The sequence below is a fragment of the Giraffa tippelskirchi genome, chromosome 6, assembly GCF_054371585.1.
Source record: "Giraffa tippelskirchi isolate mGirTip1 chromosome 6, T2T-mGirTip1v1.2.pri, whole genome shotgun sequence".
Taxonomy (NCBI): domain Eukaryota; kingdom Metazoa; phylum Chordata; class Mammalia; order Artiodactyla; family Giraffidae; genus Giraffa; species Giraffa tippelskirchi.
The window spans coordinates 17168976-17195851 of NC_137280.1; the positions used below are offsets into that span (position 1 = coordinate 17168976).

At 40.2% G+C, this 26876-nt stretch overlaps 1 protein-coding gene and 1 non-coding gene across 9 annotated transcripts in view; one reads left to right on the top strand and one right to left on the bottom strand.

The window, feature by feature from the left end:
• Positions 1-13817, bottom strand: part of ZNF706 (zinc finger protein 706) — a 47712-nt gene extending 33895 nt beyond the window's left edge. For 2 of the 8 annotated variants that reach the window (XR_014057461.1, XM_081503467.1), the window contains exons 1-3: positions 13014-13248; positions 9559-9695; positions 6665-6772 (exon numbers count right to left, since the gene is read on the bottom strand). Coding sequence is in view for 7 of the 8 variants with exons in the window: in XM_081503467.1 (XP_081359593.1) it covers positions 6677-6772; positions 9559-9693 (231 nt within the window). In the remaining variant the exon portion in view is untranslated. Of the gene's footprint in view, positions 1-5531; positions 5849-6664; positions 6773-9558; positions 9696-10352; positions 10735-11558; positions 13249-13380; positions 13405-13625 lie in introns of those variants that run through there. The other 6 variants (XM_081503469.1, XM_081503471.1, XM_081503468.1 and 3 more) reach the window with 6 other exon arrangements.
• TRNAE-UUC (transfer RNA glutamic acid (anticodon UUC)) lies at positions 1996-2068 on the top strand. The gene has a single exon. It is a non-coding gene; the product is annotated as a tRNA-Glu (tRNA).
• Positions 13818-26876: the final 13059 nt, after the last annotated feature.

Here is a 26876-nt window from a genome sequence, read left to right on the forward strand (position 1 = left end):
CCACTGCCTAAAGATCTAGGAGAACAATACTTTTCTTCCCCACAACCCACAGATAATATTAATGGTAGAAAACAGTTCCACATTTCATAAATAAAAACAAAACCCCTCATACCCAGTGCCCAGATCTTGGTTTCTAAATACCATTCTCCAATAAAAGAAATCAGGTCTCTTTGGAGAAATAGTTCCTTCCAGGGCTGGCGCAGGGAACACACAAGTTAGCCGGGAGCTTCCCACAGTAACAAGGAAGTGCTCAAAAAGGAACGGGGCATATCAAAGGGACATGTGAGACAATGTGAAAGAGCTCCCGATGGCCAAAGCCAGAATAATATGAATAACAAACTAAAAGAGTACTGAGTCCATATGGATATAAATAAATGACTGAACAAACAAATGTGGAGAACAAATCCTCCTTATAGAAGAATTGCAAATAATGTACATATTTTCCCCTCCAGCAGGTGGAGCTAAATCCCCACTCCCCTTGAGTAAGGGCTGGACATCCCAGTTCTTAAAAAAGACAGCATATGGATGGAAACCCTCATGAAAGTGGAAACCCTCATGTCTAGCCCCAGCTCCCACAGCATCATCTAGGACTATCTCTGTCAGATAACTAGAGCAAGAAATGGTTGCTTGTACAGAGTTGGTGGTTAAGAGAACCAGGAGCGTGTAGAAGAGAAGTGGTTTCCATCTACTTTTGCCTGGGATTGTCTAGCCCTGTCTGCTGCAAACCTTGTTATTCCTGCAAATAAGATAAATGTATACATGTAGTATGCTTTATACGAATCCTTTGAGTGGTGTTCTAAGAAATAAGCTTTGGAAGCAAAATAAATTCTTAATTTGGCAAAAAAAAAAAAAAAAAAAAGACAGCATATGGAAAGAAAAAAATAGTGATTTTCCAGTGGAGAAACCTGACCCACAGCACCTTAACCAAGGGACAGAGGTTAACATCACTAGGGATGCCATGTGGGGATCATTCATCTCCGAGATGATAGGTGAAGGGAACTTCACCTCTGCGGTTTTCTTCCCAAACACCTATTACCCCAAAGTAACCATGAGAAAAGACAAATTCAATCGGAGAGACATTCTACAACATACCTGCATGCACCTCAAAACTGTGAAGGTCATAAAGAATACGGCAAAGACTGAGAAGGAATCACAGGCCACAAGAGACCAAGACGAAATAACTAAATACAATGTGGTATTCTGGACTGGATCTTGGAACACAAAAAGGATATTACAGATAAACTGCAGCTGGTAACATACCAGTGATGGTTTCTTAGTTCTGACAGAGAAAAGAATGTAAGATTATAATATTAGGGTAAAGTGAAATTAGGTGAAGGGATAGAACTTTCTAGTACTACCTTTATAACTTCTAAAGTAGCCCCAAATTAAGAGTTTATAAAAAATTTCAGAGGCTGCTCTCGCCTCTCCTATCTTCCAAGATGGCCCACATTTTGTGTATGGAGTGTTTCTTCCCTGAATAAACCTTCTTTACTACAAAGAAAAAAAAAAATTCAGAGATCCAGATCAAATAACATGTGGAAGCATCCTATATCAAAATAAGAAGTTTTCAATATTGTTAGCCCAGAGGATGTCTGACTTGCAGCCAGTGCTACAGACTTCCCTTCCTTCCTCAGTACAAGTGTTCTATACCAACAGGCAGTACCTCTTAACCCATTTGGCCATTTCCCCTAAGTCCTTTGAATAAAAGGATGAGCAGGAGTCAAAAGTCTAAATAACACGGTACAAACAATATAAAGTTTATATGAATGTCTGTGAATAAAGGCATTTCGGAGTTTTAAAAGCTAGTTAATTTTACCTGATATTTAAGTCTCAGTAGGATATATTAAAATAATTAAATAAAATAGATTCAAGGCCTTTGAAAGACAAACCTTGCCAGTATCCCACATTCCCATTTAATAAGTAAGAATTTCTGGGTACCACAGTCATTTAAAAAATAAAATAAAGTTAACATTTACAAGAAGCACTTCAGGGAATTCCCTGGTGGTCCAGTGGTTAGGACTCAGTGCTTTCACTGCTGTGGGCCCAGGTTCAATGCCTGGTCAGGTAACCAAGATGCCACAAGCTGTAGGGGCATGGCCAAAAAAAGTACTTCAGTTGTCTTACAGTGACCTTATAAACTGATATGAGTGAAGGAGGCAATATTGAGATTTTGAAGTAGATTACATATGATATTACTTTGATATTAAATATCAATTAATATTCAATCAAGATTTAAGCCACAATGGTGTCTTTGGCAAACCAGAGATGGTCACCTTAGCTATAGATCTCATTTTGAGAAACACTTAACATTGTTAGAGGAAATACTATGATGGCCTATTTCCTAATTAAAATTTTAATTAATTAGAATCCAAAATGCAGTTCCCATTCTGAATTTTACAACACAAGTGGTGATAAAGTGAAATACTTCTGTCTACCAAACCCTAAGCTGTTATTATTAATATGTATGAATATAATATGTAAGAAACAATGATACCGTATAAATTAAAAAATGACTAGAAAGGAATACGATTTTAACAGAATTAATTCACAATACAGATATACCCTTATGGATATAAATAAATGACTGAAGTTTGTCTATGAGTAGATTTTAAATTTGGAGCTGTATTATATACAAAAAATTGGAGCTAAACAATGGTTAAAAAACTCCCAAAAGATAGTAACTTAGTAAACAGCGTAGCCAAAGAACATTTAAAATAGAAGACATTTAATTTTCAGTTTAATATGGTAATCCACAATTAATAAAGACAAGTTGTAATTTCATTAATAAAACATCTATTTTCTCAGCCAAATAGATAGATGTTTTATTAAATCTTTACACTGGGAGTAAAGAGTTTTCTGAAACTTTAACAGATAAAAATTAAGCTAGCTTGACAGATCTCAGAATGTAAAGTCACAGTAAATACAACCCCCTAGTGTTGATCCTCACTGTGATACACTCTAAAAAGTATATTCTCTGACCAAAACTAAACCATACCAAAAACTGCCCCCCAAATGAAAATTCTAGCACAAATGAATTAATGTAGAAACAGAGGTTTAAATATGGTATTTCAGCTATAGTTTGGACTGTGGTGGGTCACTGTATCATAGAAAAAAGCCTCTATATTAAGCACATTTTAAAACAGGTACAGTACAATCCACATACTTAAAAAATGAAAAACAAAGGTTTTGGAGGGGTAAAATAGTAATGCTGGTTAGGTCTACCTTAGTCATGCTACATACATCTCAGGTTTTAATTATGATGTGATTAATCAGCTATACAGTAGCTTAATATAAAACAAAAAGTGTTATCTCAAATCTGAGTCTACGTCTTTAAGGACTTATCCAATTTAATTAACTGATCTAAGCATTTTTTGTTTTAGTATTATTTTTATATTAATAGTCGATTATTTCCTCCACTAATTCATTATAGCAAGGTTCTAAGCAAGGTTTTTTTCCTTTTCTTCTTAAGTATCCTAGAGATCCAAAATACATAAAGGGAAAACACTGAGAAACGAAAGAAATTTCCTGTCACCCTTAGAACTACCAATTCTACACTCAAGAGACAATTCTGAATTGAAAAAAAAAAATTTTAAACTGGGAAGAGGCAATATAAAAACCTCCTAAAATGTAGAAGAAATTAGACTAGTTTTCTTTAATATTTTCTTTAATAAGACATTACAGCACACAACTGAGCCCCCAGTGTGTCAGTTAAACATGGGGATGCAGATCCATAAGAAAGAGAATGGAAACAAGTTTAATCTTAACCCCACTCCTTTTGGCAACTAATGGTAATACAGAATACAATAGGAGCAATTCTGTGTATTTTATCAAGTCTTCGAAAACACGATAACAGTTTTATAACGAACTAAGCTGTCATCTGTTAAAGAATCTTCAAATTAAATAATGAAGATGTTTAAAATCTCCCCCTTCTAGTAGATTTAAGCCAAACACAAAAAAAGGGGACTGTACTAATAATCCTAACATGAAGTATGTCTTATTCAACATCAATGGAGCCATTTCCCTATCACTGATATCTAGTTAAATACGGTGTCTTCAGCTGCTTACAAAAAAGGGTTAAACACAAGAACATAAAGCTTTTATTCTGAATTACAGTCAATAAAGCAAATAAAAAAAAAACCCAAAACTTATAAAAGGTTTGTAAATGATCTGTTACTAACATAAACATACATATGCTCAAAGCACTTTTAAAAACTTTTAAATTATAATTTAACCATAACTTCTGTAATACCCACTGTAAGCAATTAGGCAAATTCTAATGTTCTGGTAACCAATATATTTGGAATTAACAGATAATAAATCTGAAACTGAGGAAATTAAGTACATGGAAAAAATGACTATTTTAAAGTAAGAGTATAAGAATAGGAGTTGCTAAGAAACTATCACCAATGAAGCTTTTCCTTGGAAATATCTAATTTTAAACTTAAACTGAAGACAAACAAGGTGGGCAGAAAATGCACAGCTACAAAACAAATGCAGTGATGAGTTACAGCAGAAAGAGGGAATGCATTTTGTAATCAACCCACAGGATCAGATTTGCGGCTCTAAGCAAAACCAGTAAATATTTGCATGTTCTTCCTATTAAATCAACTTTAAAATTTAAACTGAGTTACAGTGGTTTTAGTTAGTATTAACAGTTGGCAAAAGCAAATTAGAAGGAATCTAAAATTAGTCTTTTTTAATTGGGTAGGATTTACCGCATTCATCGCTACCAACCCACTTCCCCATCCTTAAGAGTCAAAAAAAATGTGGATATTGGCCTATTTTAATACTTTTCTAGTTCACATGGAAGTCATACTATACACAGTCTTTGATTTTAGGAACCAGCACAAAGTAAACTTCTAAAATCAACCATTCACTTAAAAAGGAAAGAAGACAGTTCTGGGAATTAACCCAGCCACAAGTCATTCCAATCCTTCCGTTACTGCAAAATCCATTCATAAATTGGCCAAATTGTTAGTAACTTCCAAAAACCCCTTCCAAAATTACGAACTTCAATTTCAAATCAAAGAACTTAAACAATTTTCAAAGAATCAAGTATAATTTATAAAAGATAGCGCTTTACCAGTTCACATACGTTCCAGCATATTTTATATTACACAACAGGCTGCTTATTTCATTGTGGCATATATTTTAGAACATAATTTTTCAGAAGCGCTCACTGACAATCCAACCAATCTGAAGAATATATCAGTTATCTACAAGCTATACCTGGCTGGCAGGCATAGCCAGGTCACACAGCAAGCTGAAATAGTCCAACCTCAATCACGGGAAGAGAAAAAAATGACACGACTGCAATATACTAAGGCAGCAGGTAAGTTATTTTCACCTAGGTTAGCAATTGCCAATAAAATCCTGTGCACAAATTAATGAATGAGTCTGCTCTGGTTTAACTATGAACCTGCCCCTGAAATGAGAAAAGGACCTAAGAACTGCGCTTGCAATTTCAGCTGATGAATTCATTAGATTTTTATACGGCAAATAATGTAGAAAGAACAGAATTTCTAAAACCATTTATCCTGTGATGTTGTAAAATCAAAGTACTACTTTATTAAATGAGTTATTTTACACAATATGAACATCAATATAATTACAATTGTAAAAAAATTTTTTATAACAAGGATGGACTGATTTTCAGATTTCCAAATCAGAGTCAACTGTACATTTACACAGAATTGTCTTTGCATGAAGCCCAAAAGGGAACAGCATAAAAATGAGTGTTTCTGTAGCCCCTTTATTTTTGCTGATCAACAGTTTGTTAGAAAAGCAGCTGCAGGTTTGTTACCTAAGGTCTGAGACAGTAGAAGAGTCAAAGGTGTCACATATTCACCTACAAAACATAAGATGTTCCGTGAATGCAAGCATTACATAAACATGATTTATATGTATTTCAAGTGTCTTTAAAAAAAAGCACAACATGCCTAAGCTATGAAGTCGGCCTGATAGATCTGTCAACTAAGTTTTATAAACAGATCTTTGATGAATATAAAAAGAAATAATTCTCATACATATACCATCACCACCATTTAGGAAAAAAATCCAACCACACAGAAAGTACAAACTGATTCTTTTCAAGTGACTGTCCAGTTTATAGTGAATGCCTACATCCTACCTTATATTTTAATGTACTCTGCTAAGCACTCTAAGTCAAATACCAACAAAAAAGCACTCACAGACTATGATCTGCATCATTTCTGGGAGCAAGAGCCTCAAATACCTTTATAATAGTTATTTTCTTTAAGCTGAAAACTCTTTCATTCTTGGACCAGAGTTGGCCAGCATCACCTCATCCCATTTTTGGCTACAGTGGTAAAAACTTGGATGTTTCAAAGGCATTAAAAGGATATCGTCTGGGGAAATGGACTTCTAACAATTGTAAAGTTAAATGTTAACTTAAAAGAGGGCAGTAATTAAGTCTCAGCTAGAAGATAAAAATCAATTTTACGGGTCCAGGAAGGGGAACACATGTAAACCCATGGCTGATTCATGTCAACGTATGGCAAAAACTATTACAATATTGTAAAGTAATTAGCCCCCAACTAAAATAAATAAATTTATTTTAAAAAAAAAAATCAATTTTACAATTACAGAAGATAATTCTGCTCTTGTATACCACCTGACATTAACAAAAGAAAATTTCAATTACCTGTAAACAACTTTACGCCTGAACATCAGCTAATTCTGGAGGAAGTGGAGTCTTAGGATGCTTGCTCTCAAAGTGCTGCTTGAAGGTCTTAGGGTCTGGCATTTGTGTCTAATTTTAACAATTGTGCAAAAAAGAAGAGTTAGATTCGATTCATGAAATAAAAGTGTGCTTTTAAAATCCTAAGCCTGCTCATGATCAACAACTACTGCAAAACACTTTTCAATTCCTTTAACTTACTGGCTGACAGATGAAAAAGGACTTTGTAGCAAAAAAATTCATAGCATATCCCACATGTCACATATTAAAAAGGGACGGATCACATAAAATATTACCTGATTAACAGCAAACAACAGATAACATTTACTGGATATATTATGTTAAGCACTGTTACCAAACTTTTCACAATCTTCCAGTCATCTTAAATCAGTTTCTACTATCCTCATTTTATGTGCTAAGGAAACTAAAACGTTCAGTTTAATTTGTCCAGTACCTTTGTTTAACTTAGTACTAGGTACTTCAGACCTCAAATACTACACTATACTGACTTACCTAGACAAGCACATTCAATTATCTATTCTTTAAGCACATTACATTAGATAAAACATTAAATAAACATTTTTTGTTGTTTTGAGTTCTATATGAGATATTCTAGTATTTTTAGGTCAAAGTATTTTTTCGTTAGTAATTTAGTGAAATTTACTTTTACCTTGTCTCTTTCCAAACAGAATCTGAAGCCTGCTCAATCTCATTATTTTGTGTATATCAAAGCTCAATAAAAACAAGTTATTTAATGTAATAGATTTCTTCTCTTAATGAGAACTTTTAAGGAGTTAGGAATTCTTTCATCAGTAATGACTTCAATAAATGATTAACTTTAGCCCAGGAATCAATCAAGTCTTATCAACATCCCTTCCCAACCATAGGCTTCCCAGGTGGCACAGTGGTCAAGAATCTGCCTGCCAACGCAGGAGATGTAAGAGACATGGGTTTGATCCTTGGGTTGGGAAAATCCCCTGATGGAGGAAATGGCACCCCCTCTCCAGTATTCTTGCCTGCAGAATCCCATGGACACAGAGGCCTAGCAGGCTACAGTCCATTGGGTTGCGAAGAGTCAAATACGACTGAGCATCTGAGCCACTTCCCATCCATACTACCAATTCTACCCAGACATACAGAAAAAAAAAAGTCTGCTGTAACTGGAACAACCTCGCCATGCACTTTTTCTTTGGCACTTTTATTCATTAACTTCAAGGGTGGTGATCTTAGGGGACTTCCCTGGTGACACAGTGGATAAGAATCCACCTGCCAATACAGGGAACACAGGTTCAATCCCTGGTCTGGGAAGATTCCACATGCTGTGGAGCAACTAAGCCCAAGCTCTAGAGCCCATGAATCTCAAGTACTGAACATGCACATGCGAGGGCCCGCAATCCACAACTGCTAAGCCTGAGTGCTGCAACTACTGAAGCCCGTGTGTCCTAGAACCCGTGCTCCCCAACAAGAAAAGCCACCATGATGAGAAGCCCGCAGAGTAGCCCCCAGTTACCGCAACTAGAGAAAGTCCACTAGCAGCAACAAAATCCCCTCGCAGTCAAAAATAATATCAAGAAGAAAAAAAAAAGAGCGGTGAGCTTAAACAGACAAAAAAAAAAAAAAGACCCTGGCTTGGAATTTAAGAAAAATTTCTTTGTGGCACTGTGGTATAGTGGTCCAGAAGGTGGGCTCCGGAAGTGGACCTCCAAGGTTCAGATCCCAGCTCTCCAACATACTAGCTGGGTGACCCAGCACAAGTTATTTAACTCCCCATGACTCAATTTACTCTTCTGTAAAATAAAAGTACTTTATGCCACAGAGGAGTTGTGTGGTTAATGGGCACATACATGTAAAACACATGGCTCAGTGTCTGGCACCTCGTAAGCCCTCAATAGCAGCTGTTATGATTATTCTTCAATCTAATAAAACACATCAATGCTAGTAAAAGCCCTCAACGTGAATATACTCTAGTTTTGTAGACATAACTACAAATTTAGCATAGGAAAAAACAAAAAGCCAAGTATATAACCAGAGGTGTCTTACATAACTCTAAATTAAGAATGTAAATCTGACTTTTCTTACTAAGTTCCAAATGTATTATTTGCCGTTAAAAAGACATCTTTTTTCTCCATGAGGAAAGGGTTTTTGCTTTGTTCATTCCTCCTCAATAACACCAAGAGAACTGTATCTGGCCAGAGGAGATATTTCAAAAATATAATTGTTGGGAGTTCTAAGGCGGTTTGGAGAAGGCAATGGCACCCCACTCCAGTACTCTTGCCTGGAAAATCCCACGGACAGAGGAGCCTGGTAGGCTGCAGTCCATGCGGTCACAAAGAGTCGGACACGACTGAGTGACTTCACTTTCACTTTTATGCTTTGGAGAAGGAAATGGCAACCCACTCCAGTATTCTTGCCTGGAGAATCCCGGCGACGGAGGAGCCTGGTGGGCTGCAGTCTATGGAGTCGCACAGAGTCGGACACGACTGAAGCGACTTAGCAGCAGCAGCAGCTGAGGTGGTTCAGTGGTTAGAGGACTCTGTGCTTCCACTACAGGGGACGTAGATTCAAAACCTAGTCAGGGAACTAAGATTCTTATGTGCCTCAAGGCACAGACAAAACACACACACACACATATATAAAGTCATTGAATAGAAGAATGAAGATGGGTTCCCAACACAACCACCTCTCAAATCTCCTATTTCAAGTAAAGCATTTATCTTGCTATGTTTGCAAAATTTTAACCTATCCAAACCAATCTCTAATGAAAGAACTGTCTATGAGAGAGCTATGTCTTTCAGATAAGACTGGGCACGTTCAGGGTGGTATGGCTGTAGGAAGCTATGTCTTTCAATTCCCCTTACCCTACAGACAGTGCAGGTATATATTAAGGCAGCTTTGGCAGCAGCCTTCTGGTCATGTCCTTGTTTCTTCTTCTGTCCAGCTTGCTTTTTGGCATTTTTCTGCTGCGACTGAATCTTCTGCTGTCCACGAGCCATATCTGAAAACAGAAGTTGAGACATTAGAGTGAAATCTTAGTATGATAACACCCCAAGAACTGGACAGTTGCTTTATAGAAATACTAGTCAATCAAAATGTATGGATTTTCAAATCCTCACATAATGCTACTAGAGGATAAACTGATACAACCACTGTAGAAAACTAGTCACCTACGCTATAATCTCACAATTTCACTCTTGGTGTATATTCAAAAGAAATGCAAATACATTTTTGTACAGCAAAAGGTACAGTTCAAGAATGCTCAGTGCACCTGTTTCCAAAACTGGAAAGAACCCAAATACTTATTAATAATAGTAAAGTAGATACATAATGTGTGGCAGACTTCTACAATGGACTACTATGCAGCACTCAAAGGGAAGGAACTATTATTACAAGCAACAACATGGTTATATCTCAGTGTTAAAGGAGAAGAAGCCAGATACAAAGAACCTGTGTTGTATAAAGTTTAAAACCGTCAAAACTAATCCAGGAAATAACAATGGGAAAAAAGGACATGAGGGAGATTTTTGGCGTGCTGATAATGTTCTGTGTCTTGATACAGGTAATGGTTATACAAGTGTGTTCACTTGTAAAACTTCACTAAACTATAACACCTAAGAATCGTACACTTTCCTGTATGTAATCTTAAAAAGTTTACCTAGAACAGTTTAGCACCTTCCTCAATCACTTGATCATTCTGCAAAAGTACTTTCCCCTTTGACCTGAGATTCTTATAACTTTAAGAGAAATAAAAGCTGTCATCCAGTGCCTCTAAAGAAGTTCACAGGAGCAGTGGGAACAATCCTCTTGAATACTTAGGTTTCATAAAATTACTGTGCTATTCTTTCTTTAAAAAAAAAAAGAAATTGTCTTCATATGACTGCTGGACAAATTATTAAGTAAGATTAAGGGCTGTTGTTGTTCAGTTGCTCAGTCATGTCCGACTCTGCGACCCCATGGACTGCAGCACGCCAGGCTTCCCGGTCCTTCACCATCTCCCAGAGCTTGCTCAAATTCATATCCATTAACATTAGGGGTACCTTTACAAAAATGAAAGATACCCCTTTTTACTACTGGCAATCTGAAATTAACATGGGTTAAAAATTAGGGGAAAAATTTTTATTTTTTCAATAAAATTAAAGACTTAAGACAAGTTAAACCTGTTCATAAAAGGTCTATAATGAGTTGGAGCTGGTTTTTAAATACTTTAAAATAGGATTTAAGTAGAATCCCTATGGATAGTTTTGACTAGCACTGCAATTAAATTTTAAACTTTTAAGTCATTTCAGGACATGAACACACAATACATCTATTAACTTCACCAGGAAAGAGTGCTAGCTTGTTCTGACTGGAACCTTAACTAGATAAGAAATCAAAACAGTCACTGAAACACCCCAGTTTCTCCCAAAAAGAAAAGGGGGAACAAAAAAATAAATAAATAAAGCACACCCATAGGACAAGTTCCAACTAGCATTAAACATCGAACCTAAAAGTCAAAATACAAAGGAAGGTCAATCCTTTTCTAGGAAGCCAGCTTAGCATTTCAACAAATTACAAAATTTTTCAGGGTGGCTAGCCTAATATAAGAACCCCATTCCCATCAAATAATGGTATATACAATCAGATGCGTTAGCCATTGAAGACTAAACTTCTATTTTTGTTATTTTTAAAAAAACCAAATCCTTATTAATTCCAAGTCAAATGAAATGCTTTTTTAAAAAGTATATTTATGGCAAGTTTACAAACCTATTCCCATGGAAACAGATTTGGACACTTCTGCATTATTTGAATGACAGGCATTCAATCTTTATGACATATCAATGTTTATAACATTCTTAGTGTCTCAATGCCTTAGTATCAGTACCTTAAGTCAGAATACTTCAGGCTTCACATGCATCTGAACTCTTCCACATGATGTATGCTATGTATGTTAATACACTGATTATGTAGGTAACCTCTTAACTGTTTTACACTGGGGGAAAAAACTTATATAAAAATGGTAAGCTACTAATTCTAAAAGTTTCTTCGATATCTAGAAGTTATTAGCTATTCTGCTAAAATTTTCATGCATTTTTTCAACTGAAAAAAGCAACTTTTGCAGTTATCATTGTTGATAAAATACAACATTAACAATACATTTTCCCATTCTCACTGTCATCTAATAAAAGTAACAAAAAAATCATAACAGCTTTAATAAAGAAAAGATTGTAGTTGCTGTTCTTATTTTTAAAACAGAAAACACCAGGTAAAGGAAATTGAAAGCAGTCTAAATGCGTAAGACAGGCCCCTAAGTTCTAGCGACACGCTTGCATTGATTTCCTTTCTGAAAGCAGAAACGCAAACGAACAAACCACCTGCTTTTGGACAGCTCAACTTAGGGCTTGCTCTCAAGCCAACTGAGTTTTCTACAAAATCTTAAGCGTAACTAAGCATAACTTCTTGGTTAAATGCAGCGAATTGTGGGGCAAGAAGTCATTTACGAACACCTATAAGCTGGCTTAACTCTTTATTTTGTATGGTCTTCCGAGGGGGCTGTAAAGAAGGAAGTAAGTAGAGCGAATAACGAGTTCTTCCAAAATAAGGGGCTCTTACAGGAGGTACCAAGTATAAGCCTTACCCCCAAAGATCCTCCTAAAACCAAAACAAACGAGTAAGAGAAAAAAAATTTTGGATCCAGGAAGTAGGATCATTTTCCATTAAGTATCTGAAAACGAAGAGGCCCGGGCAGTGAACAACAACTTGACTGGCGTTTTTAATTAACTAAGTCCCTTTCGGAGAGGAGGGAGGAGGAAAGCGCCGGCGGTTAGGTCTATCTCACCCAGCACTTCACTGAGCCCGGCTGTTAAGCCCGGCACACCTTCCTTCCCAGACCGGCCTCTCCCACCCGGGAGAGAATTCCTCCTCTTTTTCGGCCACCGAAACCCCCACCTACCGGCCCCTCCTCACGGACCCCGGCCCGAGACACGCCTCCCGGGGGCTTCCGCTGCCCGAAACCCGGCCACCGGGAGCCCCAGCTGAGGGAAACCGACCAGCTGCTGCCGCCAGCGGGTAAGGTTACCGCTCCGTCGCTGCCGCGGCCGGCCTGTGAGCCGGCCACCTGCAGGGCCTGGCGGGCGCCCGAGCTTCCCCTCCTTCCGCGGCCCGCGCCGGGACAGGGCAAGCTAGGCGGCCCCCTAAGGAGGCGGGGCAGGCCGGCGGCCCCTCGCGACCCGCGCTGACCCGCCCGCCCCCTCACGGACCCCGCCGACCCAGCCGGCAGGCCCCCCACCCCGGCTCCCGGGCGTCCTGCGGCGTCAGCGCCGCCCCCACAGCCGCTCACCCGGGCCGGGACAGTCTTGCGTCGGAGAGACCGCGCAGCGCGAGAGGGCTTGCGGGGGGAGGTGGCCGGAGGGAGAGGAAGGGGAGCGCGCCCAGCACCGCTTCGGCCTCCTCCACCCGCCAAGGAGGGGAAAGGCGAGAGCCGGCAGCACAACAGCCCGCGCCTCGCACCCGCCGCCGCCGCCGCCGCCGCCGCCGCGCGCGCCCGCCGCCTCTGCCTTGAGGGAGGCCACTACGCCTCGTGCTCGCGCACGCCGCGCACTTCTCCCAGTCGCCCCAGCGCCGCCTGTTCCGCTCAGCCCCCGCCCACTCGCCTTCCTGCCCCGGCCTCCCGCCCCGCCTCCCCACCTCCCCACCCGCACGCGCGCCTGCTCCTCTTCCGGTCTCGCGGGCCAGTGGCAGGGCGCCCCTATTACATAAGCGCGAGGGGCGGGGTCTGGCAGGGACTGCGGCCTCTCAGAGACGGGAACGCCAGGGGACGTCGCGCTCTGTCCCCGGCGCCCCTCTCCTCCGGCGTGTTCCTTTCTAGGCGGCTTCAGCCGGCCTGGGAGCCGCGTGATCTTGGTCCTGTCGGGTGACGGCCTGCAGTGTGATTCACCGGTTGCTTGCTCACTCATTCAGGCGGCGGCCTGGCCTCAGCCCCCGCGCGCCTTCCTTCTCACGAGTCTCCAATCTCCGCGGCGTTCTCCTGTGCCTCGGCCTGGTGGAGGCGTGGTGGGGGTGGGGGTCCCGGAGAGGCGCGCCAGCACCGCGGCGGCGTGGGTCACCGACCCGGGAGCCAGCCACCCGGGCGCACCGCCGCCCCAGTGAGGCCAGCGGGCCGGGAGGCCCTTGCCTGGGACGCGCAGCCTTTGTTCTCTCACCAGCTGCCTTTTACCTCGTTCCCACGGAAACCCCGGTTGTTTGACCAATCTGAGGGTTTTAGTGAGTTCACGATTTACGCCTGACTGTCTCACTAAGAACTGCCGGCTAGACCTCCCTGACTGTTTCAGGCTGACTACTTAACAATATACTGAGTTGTTAACATTTAAGAGAATGGTTGAGATGATTTGTTGGGGGGGGTGTGTGCGGTAAGTCTTGATTTACAGGCCGCAACTGGTAATTTCTAATATCTGAATCAAGAGCGATGGCGATTGTAACGATTATTAAAGTTTATCTGGAAAAGGCATGTTAGACGTTGGCTTTTTTTCCCCTCACCCTCCGCACCCCCCAAAACACATTGGTTTCTAGTTAGAACTACAGATACAACAACAAAAAAGGCTCTTGCATTTGACGTTCCCACTTTGCCGATAGCCTCCGCTCTCCCAAATTTGTCCGTGCGCAGGAAAATGTTAGTTGAACATAAATACAACGCAAGTTACCTGGACTGGGATATATATAATCACAAAATTATTTAGCCAGGGAGGAGTTAACTGCTGATTGCATCTGGGTGGCATAAGACAAGGATCTGGTTGTTCAGTCCTTCCTTTCCATTCTCGTTTCAGTTCCTCTTGCCTTTTCACGCCCTCCCTTCCATGTTGCAGTTTTAAGTTACATGTTCAAATCAATATTTCTTTAGTATTTAATGGTAAGCTCATTTGTGCCCCTACATACCCAATGCTTAGCAGCATATAAAACATGGTAGGAATTGAAAGGACTTTTATTGACATATGAAGATGTAGCTTTTTAATAGTCACCATAACCATAATAACTATTAACCTGGTTAATTTTGTTGTTCCTTCTCTGAGTCCTATCCGACTCTCTGCAACCCCCATGGACTGCTGCGTGCCAGGCTTCCATGTTCTTCATTAATTCCTGAAGTTTGCTCAAACTCATGCCATAGAGCCGGTGATGCCATCCAACCATCTCATCCTCTGTCATCCCCTTCTGCCCTCAATCTTGCTCAGCATCAGGGTCTTTTCCAATGAGTCAGCTCTTCGAATCAGGTGGCCAAAGTATTGGGAGTTTCAGCTTCAGCATCAGTCCTTCCAATGAATATTCAGGGTTGATTTCCTGAGGATTGACTAGTTTGATCTCATTGCAGTCCAAGGGACTCTCAAGAACCTTTTCCAGCACCGAAATTTGAAAGCATCAATCCTTCGGGGCTCAACCTCCTTTATGGTCCAACTCTCACATCTGTATGTGACTATCAGAAAAACCATAGCTTTGACTATACGGACCTTTGTTGCCAAAGTGACATCTCTGCTTTTCAGTAGGCTGAGGATGAAATGATTGGATGTCATCATCAGCTTAATGGACATGAATCTGAGAAAACTCCGGGAGACGGTAAAGGACAAGGAAGCCTGGTGTGTTGCAGTCCATGTGGTCGCAAAGAGTCAGACACAACTGAGTTACTGAACAACAAACAGATAGTGTCAGAGTTGAGTTACATTGTAGGGTACGTTGGGCTTCCCAGGTAATGCTAGTGGTTAAAGAACCCACCTGCCAATGCAGGAGACATAAGAGATGTGGGCTTGATCCCTGGCTCGGGAAGTTCCCTGGAGTAGAGCATGGCAACCCACTCCAGTATTCTTGCCTGGAGAATCCCATGAACAGAGTAGCCTGGTGGGTTATAGTCCATAGAGTTGCAAAGAGTCAGACATGACTGAAGATGCTTAGCACATAGGATATCTATCACATATCACATAGATATCACATAGGATATCTAGCACATAGGTGTAGCAAAATTTCTTCATGTTTGTAAAACCTACATATCTGGTGCATGTGTCTAAGTCACTTCAGCTGTTCTGAGGCCAACCATCAAAAGCCAAAACTGAGTAGTGGCTCAATTCCTGGAAATCCACACCCCTTCCTCAAAATAATTGGGATAATCCTCCCACTCATTAACCTTTGAAATAACCCAGCCCATAAAAACTAACCACATCGTATTTTGAGGCTGCTGTCTTCTGGGATGGTCTACACTCTGTGGAGTGCATTTCTCTCTAAATAAATCCCCTTCTTACCTATCATGTGTCTCTCACTGAATTCTTTCTGCAATGAGACCTGAGCTTCAAGTCCTGAAACCAGGTGTGTGATCTTAGTATAAAAGACCATGATTAAAAAAAAATAATAAAAAATAAAAGATGGGAAAAAAGAAAAAAAAAAAAAAAGACCATGAGTTCAAATCCCAGTCATAGGTGCATGGTTTCACTGCCTTGTTCCATATACAAAATGGATCACAAACCCAACTGTGTATGCTAAAACTCTAAAATCCATAGCGAAATATATCGGAGTAAGTCTGCATGATCTTGGGAAAGCAAAACCTTCTTAGATATGACACTTAAAGCACTGATGACAAAAGACATAACCCAGTTAAAAGATGAGCAACAGAACAGATTAAGTATTTCCTTAGAGAAGATAAACAAATGGCCAATATGTATAAGAAAAGATGCTTTGCATCATTAGTCATCAGGGAAGTGCAAATCAAAACACTGAGATAGTACTTCACACTTACTAAAATGGCTATGACTGAAAATTCCCTGGCAGTCCAGTGGTTAGTGATCTCGGGTGGCCTCAATCTGCAGTGGTTTGAAGCAGGATCTCAGTTCCCTAGCCAGAGATTGAAGTCAGGCCATGGCAGTAATAGCACTGAATCCTTGGAACATTAGATGATGATGACTACACACCTCTGTAAATATACTGAAAACCATTGGATTGTACACTTTGAGTGGTTTGTAGGTGAATTATATCTCAGTAAAGCTGTTATATGTTGAAAATCCACTAGCTTTAGAATAATAAAGAGCATAAAGTCCAGTATTCTTTCCATTGCCATGCCTAAATCTTCTATCTATTCTACCTCAATTAAAGGCATTGCCATCCACTGGGATAATCATTTCGAAAGCCTCATTTTTAGTGTTGATACTTCTCAGTCCCTGAGCCCTCACTTCCAATCTGTCACCAAGTCATGTTGCTCTTACTACGTAATATACACTGACTCTGTCCACTGTTCACTGCCTGCACTGCCACTATTCTAATTCAGATCACCATCCTTCATCTGGTTTGTCTGGGGCATGAACCTACCAGGAAACTGAGAACTTCTCCAACTACAATCCGCCCCCCCATTTTTGTTTGTTTGTTTGTTTAAAGGCCGCGCTAGGTGGCTTGTGGGATCTTACTTCCCTGACCAGGGATTGAACCCAGGCCCACAGTGGTGAAAGCGCTGAGTCCTAAGCACTGGACTGCCAAGAAATCTCCTCCAGCTCCCCTTTAATACAATCACTTCTATGGAATCAGAATGATCTTTCTAAAATAAAGATCTGCTCAGGATTTGTTGTTCAGTCATGTCCGATTCGTTGCGACCCCAGGGGCTGCAGCACAGCAGGCTTCCCTGTCCTTCACCTTTTCCTGGAGCTTGCTCAAACTCATGTCCATTGAGTCGGTGATGCCATCCAACCATCTCATCCTCTGTCACCCCTTCTCTTTGCCCTCAATCTTTCCAGCATCAGGGTCTTTTCAAGTGAGTCAGCTCTTCGCATCAGGTGGCCAAAGTTTTGGAGTTTCAGCTTCAGCATCAGTCCTTCCAATGAATATTCAGGACTGATCTCCTTTAGGATGGACTGGTTGGATCTCCTTGCAGTCCAAGGGACTCTCAAGAGTCTTCTCCAACATCACAGTTCCAAAACATCAATTCTTCAGTGCTCAGACTTCTTTATAGTCCAGCTCTCAGATCCATACATGACTACTGGAAAAACCATAGATTTGACTAGATGGACCTTTGTCAGCAAAGTAATGTCTCTGCTTTTTCATACGCTGTCTAGGTTTGTCATAGCTTTTCTTCCAAGGAGCAAGTGTCTTTTAATTTCGTGGCTGCAGTCACCATCTGCAGTGATTTTGGAGCCCAAGAAAATAAAATCTGTCATTGTTTCCATTGTTTCCCCATCTATTTGCCATGAAGTGCTCATGATACTTCTGTGCTTAAAACTCTTCACTGGCTGTCCATGGCACACGGGATGAAATTGAACTCTCGTCATGGCTCACAAAACCGTGTCTGGGCTTTTGCTACTCTTCTCTCTTGCTGTGCTCCTGCCTCAGTGGTCTTTCCGTTCCTCAACCCCACCAAGTTCTTTCCGATCTTGGGGACTTGAGATCTGCTCTACCCTCTTGTGATATTTCTAATACGCTTCTATGTGCTCTGTCTACTTTCTAGTCACTCTGTGATTCCCAGCAGAAATGTCATGTTCTCAGAGAAGGCTTCCTTCCTTGAGCCCCCATCTAAGGGAGGATTCCTCTTGTTTAGTGCTGTCATAATACCCTGTACATTTCATCCTTAGAACTTACACTGTATGATGTATTGTGAATATATATGTGTATATACATCTATACAGGCACATGTGTATATGTGTGGGTATATATATATATATATATATATATATATATATATATATATATAAAATATACGTAAAATATCTCCTTTCCATGTGACTCCTAAAATAATAAAAAGATTTCATACTTACATAGTCAATAGTTCCTACTATCTACCAGGTACTTTTACACAGGCTTTACATATTTTGGTTCATTTAATCCTGCCAACAACTCTTACGTAATTAAGGTTCAAAATAGTTAAGTAAATGACCCAAGATTACATAGCTAGGAAGTAGAAAAGCTAGATTGTGACTCCTGCCATTCCTCACACAGAGTGGGCCACTGACCTGCACCATAAGGGTAGGTTTTCCATGAGTTGTTTTCACCCCCATCCCCCCAACCGCCCTCACCTCATGTGTAGCCAGCATTGCACATAGTGTCTGGCACGCTGTAGGCACCCAATAAATACTTGTTGAATGAATCTATGCCTGGGTGATCCCTCCAAACTCTGTTAGGAGCCCTCTTAAGTATCAGAGAGAGTACTATGAATAGCACTTATATAATAATAATAATAATAATGAAATATGGATCTAATCACAGTTACGACTATTGATGCATATATAACTTTTCTGGGAAGATGAGGGAATGAGAAAGCTCTGTGTAGTGAGGCCATGTAGGGGGATGGGCTGAAAGAGAATGAAATTCTCAAGTCCCTAGATAATGCCCAAAACTGGGAAAAAAAACTTTCAAGAAATAGTAGTATAAGAATGCTATTCAGAGATATAGAGAAAAATACCAAAAGAATCAACTGAAAGAATTACAAGTAGCTGTGGCTGAAAAGACAATTTGGCAGGTAGGGAAGTGCTATTTTTCGTAACCAGTCTTGTAGGACTAGTGGAATTTTTAAACTGTGTGCATGTATTACTGTGATAAAACAAAAACCCTATTAATGAAATGACTTTTATTTCAAATATTTTTCTATCCACATTTGCTTTCAGGCAGTGTGTTTGTCATCACAGTGCTTCAGAAAAAGAAATGAATGTGAAGCACCCTTGGCATCCCCTGCAGTTAGTCTCTGCTTTTCTCTCCCGGTGAGGACATGCCCCAGGTTGCCCCACTTCATTTTTCTAGTTCTCTGCATGCCATCCTTATCATGAGACTCTGAATGAGGCAGAACAGCTGAATGAGCAAAGGAGAGAAGAGTATCCAAATTTAATGTGCCTGGCCTGCTGTCTTTCCATTATTACTCTTACTCAGGGGGAAAACTAAAATAAAACAAGGAGTCAAGAATGGAGTGAGTCCTTCTCCAGACACAGATTCATTACCTATTGATTGAGGGCCTTTGCTTTAGTTTCAGCTGTAAAACTCTCCTGGTATGGCCAGTGGTCTTGATGTTGTTTGAAGTCTGCTGAGTGCCCTAGTGATGTTGGGATGATCCCATAGAGAGAAATCTGTCCTAAGAATAACTTTTGTAGTTTTTTCCTAACTTCTATTGATCTGCAGACACTTCTTTTGTAATGTCTCCACTTTGAACTATCACTTTGGAGAAGACAAGAAAAAAAAGTTTACTTACGCTCTGAAATTTAACCACTTTTTGGCTGAGAATGGTTACTAATGCTTTGAATTACATGTTTAATTATAGTCTAAATTTTATTTTATAGTAGTAAAGACGTTAAGACTCAGAAGAATTTTTAATGACTGATTCCCCAGATATAAAATGAAAGAGCTGGTCTGAGTGACGTCCAAGACTCCTTCTAGCTTTTGAACTTAAGGACTCAACATGAACTTCAGGGTCTTTTAAAAGAACTCTTTATGAAAGGCAACATAAAAATCACTGCAAATTCCATCCAGATGAAAATTTGAAAGCAAGGCTGCTTGCTATTGACATACAAAATGAAAATGTAATTTCTAAATACCATAGGAGAGCACTAAGTGATGAGCAAAAAGTAGCATGAAAGGGAAAATATTTGCTTGAAACTTCCATGACTGTATTAATCATGTTTTATTTTATATATATTATGAAGCTTTAATATTTAGAGGGCCTTCTAGCCCCAGCTAGAGACTGCACATCCCAGGGCTAACTAATTCCCAAAGATAGTAACAACTTGCCTAGGAATATGCCTGTTGGTTGCAACACCCTCAACCACTCTCTTATCTAAATTACACACCAAACCAATATTTCCCCAACCTAAGACATCCCAGGGCCAGGAACCAGGCAACTAGAGACCACTCCTCTCACCCAAAGTCTGCTAGAATCATTTGTACCGGCTAATTCTAAAATGTCCCCTCTGCCCTGCCTTGCCAATCCCACGCAAACCCCAGCGAGGGCTCTGGCCTAGGCTTTCCCCTCCCCCCCACCCCTTGCTCCTGCTCTGCCTCCTGACCAAAATCAAGTGATCCCCAAGTAGCTCCAAGTGCTATGGCATGTCCTGTTCTCTCTGGAGACTTGAGTCATCAATTCTTTCGATGGTATTGACCTCTCTGTATCTTCATTCTGTCACCTCTGTAAATTACAGTCCCATGGAAAAAACTCTAGTGTTTGAAGTACTAACTGTTGATTGCTAATGAAAGTATGTATCCACCCAGTGTGACATTCCCTGTAGTTTCATAATGGCTGAGATTTTCTTGTATTTTTGTGCAAAAAAATTAAACTCCATTGTTTTAAGTTGGTCAATGGATTTATAAGCATAGAATTCGCTTAGGTCAGAGGTGGAAATGAATACATCAAAAACATTTAAAAAATCCAAAGGAATTTAATGTTATGTGATTTAAAGAAACCTTACATATAAATTCTGAAAAAAAAAAAATCCCACGGGTACAAATGAGATAGTGACATGCATTCAGTTTTGTTGTCTGTGTGAACTGGGAAGAGGGAGGTGGTTCACGTCCTCCACGTGTTACCGAGTCTAAGCTTGTCCTGCTTTAATTATTTACTTTTTTATTTTTGGCTGTGGTGGGTCTTCATTGCTTTGTGCCGGCTTTCTCCAGTTCCAGGCAGGGGGGACTATTCCTGGTTGCAGTGCGTGGGCTTCTCTTTGCAGTGGCTTCTCTTGTCGTGGAGCACAGGCTCTAGGCGTGTGGGCTTCAGTAGTTGTGGCTCATGGGCCCTAGAGTGTGGGCTTTACAGTAGTGGCTCATGGGCTTAGTTGCTCCACGGTAGCATGTGGAATCTTCCCTGACAAGGGATCGAACCTGTGTCCCCTGCATTAGCAGGCGTATTCTTTTCCACTGTGCCACGAGGAGATAATTGAAAGTTCAGTTGTTGGTGCAAGGAATAAGGACTTTATTAAGAAAGCAGGAAAACTGAGAAGATGATGGGCTCATGACCCTCAAAGAACCATCTTACCTGAATTAGAAATCAGGCTTCTTTTATACTAAAAAGGGAGTAAAGTCAAACACTTCCTGGTTCCCATCAGCCTCCAGAGGGTGTGTTAATTTGTTCCTGCCTGCCGTCATCCACAGATGGGCCTGGTCAGAATGTTTCATTGAGCTAAAGGAAGGTGTTTTAGCTTAATGCTTATTACCTCGGAAGCAGAGTTCCCAGAGATGGGCCATTATGTATGATTTAAGCTTATAGGCAACATCCCTTTAGTTTGATTAACTTGTAATAGAATACAAAATGTTTGCAATAGAATACAAAATGTTCTTGCTTATTACACATGCTCCATAGAGCACTAGTTGGTTGGTTGGTTCACTAGCTTAGGACACCTTACGAAGGATCACCCAGACTTCTAGCTCAGTCCCCACATGGGCCATGTAGCTTTGCTTCATGATCACACACCAGACTCCTAGATTAGACCAAATGCTCAAAGCAAATGACTCATAGTACAGGGTTACAAAGGCATGTGGTGATAGGGAGGAGAAGGACAGGTAATCACTGCAGCTCTGACATGTTTCTCCTGGAACAAATAGCCATAGAACAAGCCCTACTGAAGCTGGGTCCCCAGTATTATCTTCCCACATAAAATTTGTTATTGCTCAAAGCCTCTTAGTGATAATAAATAACGACAGCTATAATTTGGGCTGATGCTGTATGGCTCTAATCCTCACGTCAGACCTTCACAGTATGTCTGATTGTCCGACTTATTTTTTTAATTTTATTGTTGGCTGCCTCAAGTCTTAATTGTGGCATGTGGGCTCTGTGTTGTGGTGCTTGGGCTTCTCTCTAGTTATGGCACATAGGACCAGGGCACGAGGACTCTGTAGTTTGCATCCCGCGGGCTTAGTTGCTTTGCAGCATGTGGGATCTTATTTCCCTGACCAAGGATTGAACCCATGTCCGCTACATTGGAAGGTGGATTCTTAACTACTGGACCACCAGGGAAGTCCTTGATGGTTCCAATTTATTGATGAAGAACCTGAGACTCCAAGAAATTAATTTTCTTATCATCACACAGAAGGAGAACTAGTAAGTAAAAGAGCTAGGATTGAGAATCCATATCTATCTGATTCCAGACTTGGCCTTGCCTCCCCACACCATACTGACTCAGGAATGGATTCCAGGGTGGAGAATTCCTCTTCCATTTGGCTGAGAACCACTGATACCAGGCCTCAGGCTTGCAGTGGCTAATGTGGGCACCATGGTTCTTTCTGTTGCCATGACCATACCCTGTTACTCATCTGGGTTGCACAGGGAAATTGCTTATCATCTCTGGCTCTTGTTTCTTAATCTGAAAAAAAAAAGGAGGGACTTGGAGTAACAGTTGGATTTTTAAAATATGATTATAACTTTAAGTATGATGTATGAGAAAATTTATATTTTATACACTTCTTTTTCCCAAAGTAGATTTGGAGTACCCAAATACTTAAGTGTTGCTTTTATTTAGCTGACATTTAATTTTTTTTTTCTTCTTATAATTTCAGAAAGGCAACAGGGAACATGAATTGGTTAACCTTAAAGAGAGCTATCTTTAGTGGCTTGGAATTTCAAGTACAAATAAGAGAAGGATGTCTTTATAAACAAATGATGTGTCATTTGGGACAAATGCAATATGATGTGTGGGTTCATCCAGTGTAGTCATCAGGACACTTCATCATACTTGGCATAGTTGAAATTTCCAAGGTACATGTGTGTTTGTATCAACCTTCCTTAGTTGTGTCCCTTCACCACCGATTGGCCTCAGTAGGACTTCTGCTTTCTGCTGTCTTGCTGTCAGTGGGGATGGATGGATATACCCAGATCCTTCTCTTCCCTCATCCATCTTTTGATTTATGGCTTACTCATGTCAGATGTTTGGCTCACTAGAAACTGTGATCATAATAGTGCATGATTATCTGGCCCTCCAGGGGACTAGATGCAAGGCCTTGTCCCCTTAGCCTTAGAATCTAGTCAATTATCCTTACTTATCACTCTGTTTAGGAGATGTAATTTTTTTTTTCATCAGCTAGGCAAGTCATGCTACCTCATTATGGTTTGTCATTAGGTTTAAAAATTTTTTTTATTTATTTGACTGTGCTGGGTCTTTGTTGAGTCATGCAGGATCTTTAGTTGAGGCATGCAAACTCTTAGTTGTGGCATGTGGGATCTGGTTCCCTGGACAGGGATCAAACCTAGGCCCCCAGCTTTGGAGCTCAGAGTCTTAGCCACTGGACCACCAGGGAAGTCCCAGTTATTACATTTTTTCGCATGAATAACAACATCTCTGTGATACTTAGCAGAAGCCAATATTTTGTCTGATGGTATGTATTCACTGCACGTAGTTGACTGGCTTACAAAATAACCCAATTAACTGGAGGGAAAGACAGTGTACAATGTCAAAAAACAGTTGTATAGACTAAAACCTAATTATAAAAAAGTTGAAAATTGGTTTGTTTTTTTTTTAAAAAGGAATGTTTTAAGTTTGGGGGAAAATAATATGAAGAAAGAAAGATAAAGAAATTGAAAGAAATAGGAAGATAATTTTTCATATTTTGAGATCAAAAGTTTTTGAGGAAATCTACATATCCTAATCCCTGATTTTTCTTGCTATTCAATAAAATTTGCTGTAACATGATGATCCTAAGTTTCTACATTGTCAGACAAGCTATCTTTTGCTATTATATTATTATTGTAATTACAGTGTATTTTTCAGCTGGCACAGCATTTCCAGCCTGAACTGTGACCAAGAAATGGCAGAGTTAAAACTGCAGATCATAAACACATATTGAAATGTGACTGACAGTAGCAGGTCCAAAATATTGGAAATGCAGCTGAGTAAGCATCTGAAGCAGGGCGTGATTCTAAATAACACCAATATGTCTGGTTCCTGCCTAGTTAGGAAAGGAATGAGTCGACTTGCTAGACGAGTCAAACGGAGACTCAAAAGCCCTGAGATGGTGAGAATGTTCTCACCTTCTGTTCCCAGAAGATGGCATTTGTCAGGTTAAAAAAAAAAAAAAGCCTGTGATGTACTTTCAACAAAACATTAAACAGGCTATAGCAATTTAATGTTAAAGCAGAGTTTTGGTAGTATCAGTGCAGTTAGTTTTAGAGAGCAGTTGGTTGATATTTTACATCTTAAAACTGAATACTCCAGGGGCTTTCCCAGTGGCTCAGCGGTAGAGAATCTGCCTGCAATGCAGGAGATGTGGGTTCAATCCCTGGATTGGGTTCAATCCCTGGAGGAGAAAATGACAACCCACTCCAACTTCTTGCCTGGAAAATTCCACAGACAGAGGAGCCTGGCAGGCGACAGTCCATGGGGTCACAAAGAGTTGGACACGACTGAGTGACTGAGCATGCATTCACAGCTGAATACTCCACAGGCCATGGCACTGACTCCTTTATGTCAAAAATCTCTTGAGCATCCTGGTAGCGTGATGCATCAGCAGAGTTACTAAGAGTCATTTTCCATCCTCCAAAAAGAGGATCAGTCTATTTGCTAAACAGAATTCTTGGCTCCCCAGTCTTATTTCTGTTTTCTTATTCATCCTCTTCTTCCTTCCAGACAAAAAGTAAGTTAGGCAACTGTTGATATTTTCTTAACTCATCATTGCTTCGTTGCCATCTTAAAGCATATATCAGCGGAGGGAAATGGAGAGGGATTGTCTTAATTCAATGTGAAGACCAATTAAAAATCCCTCTGGAAAATTACAGAAGACAAATCAAGGCCTGCTCAAATGGAATCAGGAGCTTGATCTTATGTATAAAATGCATGTTGATTTCTATGAATAATTCAAATTGTCTAGTCTACATATTAGCCTCTTTGCAAGTACAAATAGAAAGTATTTTTAAAAAAACTTTTTATTTTATATTGGAGTATAGCTGATTAACAATGTGATGATTTCAGGTGCACAGAAGGGCAACTCAGCCATACATGCATACATATATATATACATGTATCCATTCTCTTCCCAACTTCCCTCCCATCCAGGCTGCCACATACATTGAGTAGAAGTCTATAAGGTAGGTTCTTGATTGTTATCCATTTTAAATGTAGCATTGTGTACATGTCATCCCAAACTCCCTAACTATCCCTTCCCCCAGAGGGAATATTTTTTATTTTTCTCTTTATATACGTACTTTGAAATCATCATCACAGCAGGTTAAGCATGGGGGAGGCGGAGTATTTAAAGATCTGTTAACAGTGGTAAAGAATTTAGAAGCTCGTGGCTCCGAAGTTCTGGCGATAGAGGGGAGGCTGAAAGCGCTGTGATACCAATGAGGGTGATGGATGCGCTTGACTCCTCATGTGAGCAGTGAGAAAGGATAACTGCATAGTCATTCTCTCACGTATAAATAAAAGATAAACTCGGAAAAAGAGGGAAATTGTGCCAATGAGCATAGCAAATTAGAATAAGCACCATTTTTTAAAAAAGCAAACATCCTCAGGCATAGGTTGCAGTTCAGATTTAGACTGCCTATTTAGTTCTGTGTCTTGTATAATGAATTTCATGTTAAAAGCCTGCAGAGCTTTTCTGTTAGCAGAACTAAGATGTTGCCCCTTATTCACTTAAATTAGAAACGTGCACGTTTTTCATGATTCCGTTTCTCTGCCCCCTGGTGGATTTTCCTGAACACTGCAGTAGTTGTGTCGAGTATGAACATGTCCTCTGATGTTTATGTTCTATGATTTATCTCATTTGGATTTTTCCAAATGACTGACAAACACTGTTAATAAACACTTTTAGAGCCCATCATAGGTTAGTAATAAAAACCCATCCCAAGGATACCTAGGTCTCTTTTAAGACTCTTTTTAAAAGAATTTTTTATCGATAGATGTTTTTTTACTTTGGCCCGTTTCTAAGCAGAAATAGAGTGGTCATAACTTAGGATAAGAATCTTGGTTGACTTCTTTGGGGTTTTTTAAGGGCAAAAACTTTCAAGCAGACAGGAAAGCTGAAAGACTTTTACAGTCCATCACTGTCTATCCCCATGGAGATTCCACCATTCACGTGTTACTTTACTTGCTTTGTCACATATCATGCATACCCCTAACCCTCTGTCCATCCTTATGCTTTAAGTACTTATTTATTTGTTTATTTTGGCTGCATGGGTCTTAGTTTCGCTACACTGGATCTCTGATCTTTGTTTTGGCGTTCAGGATCTTTAGTTGGTGCATGTGAACCCTTAGTTGCCACACGTGGGCTCTAATTCCCTGACCAG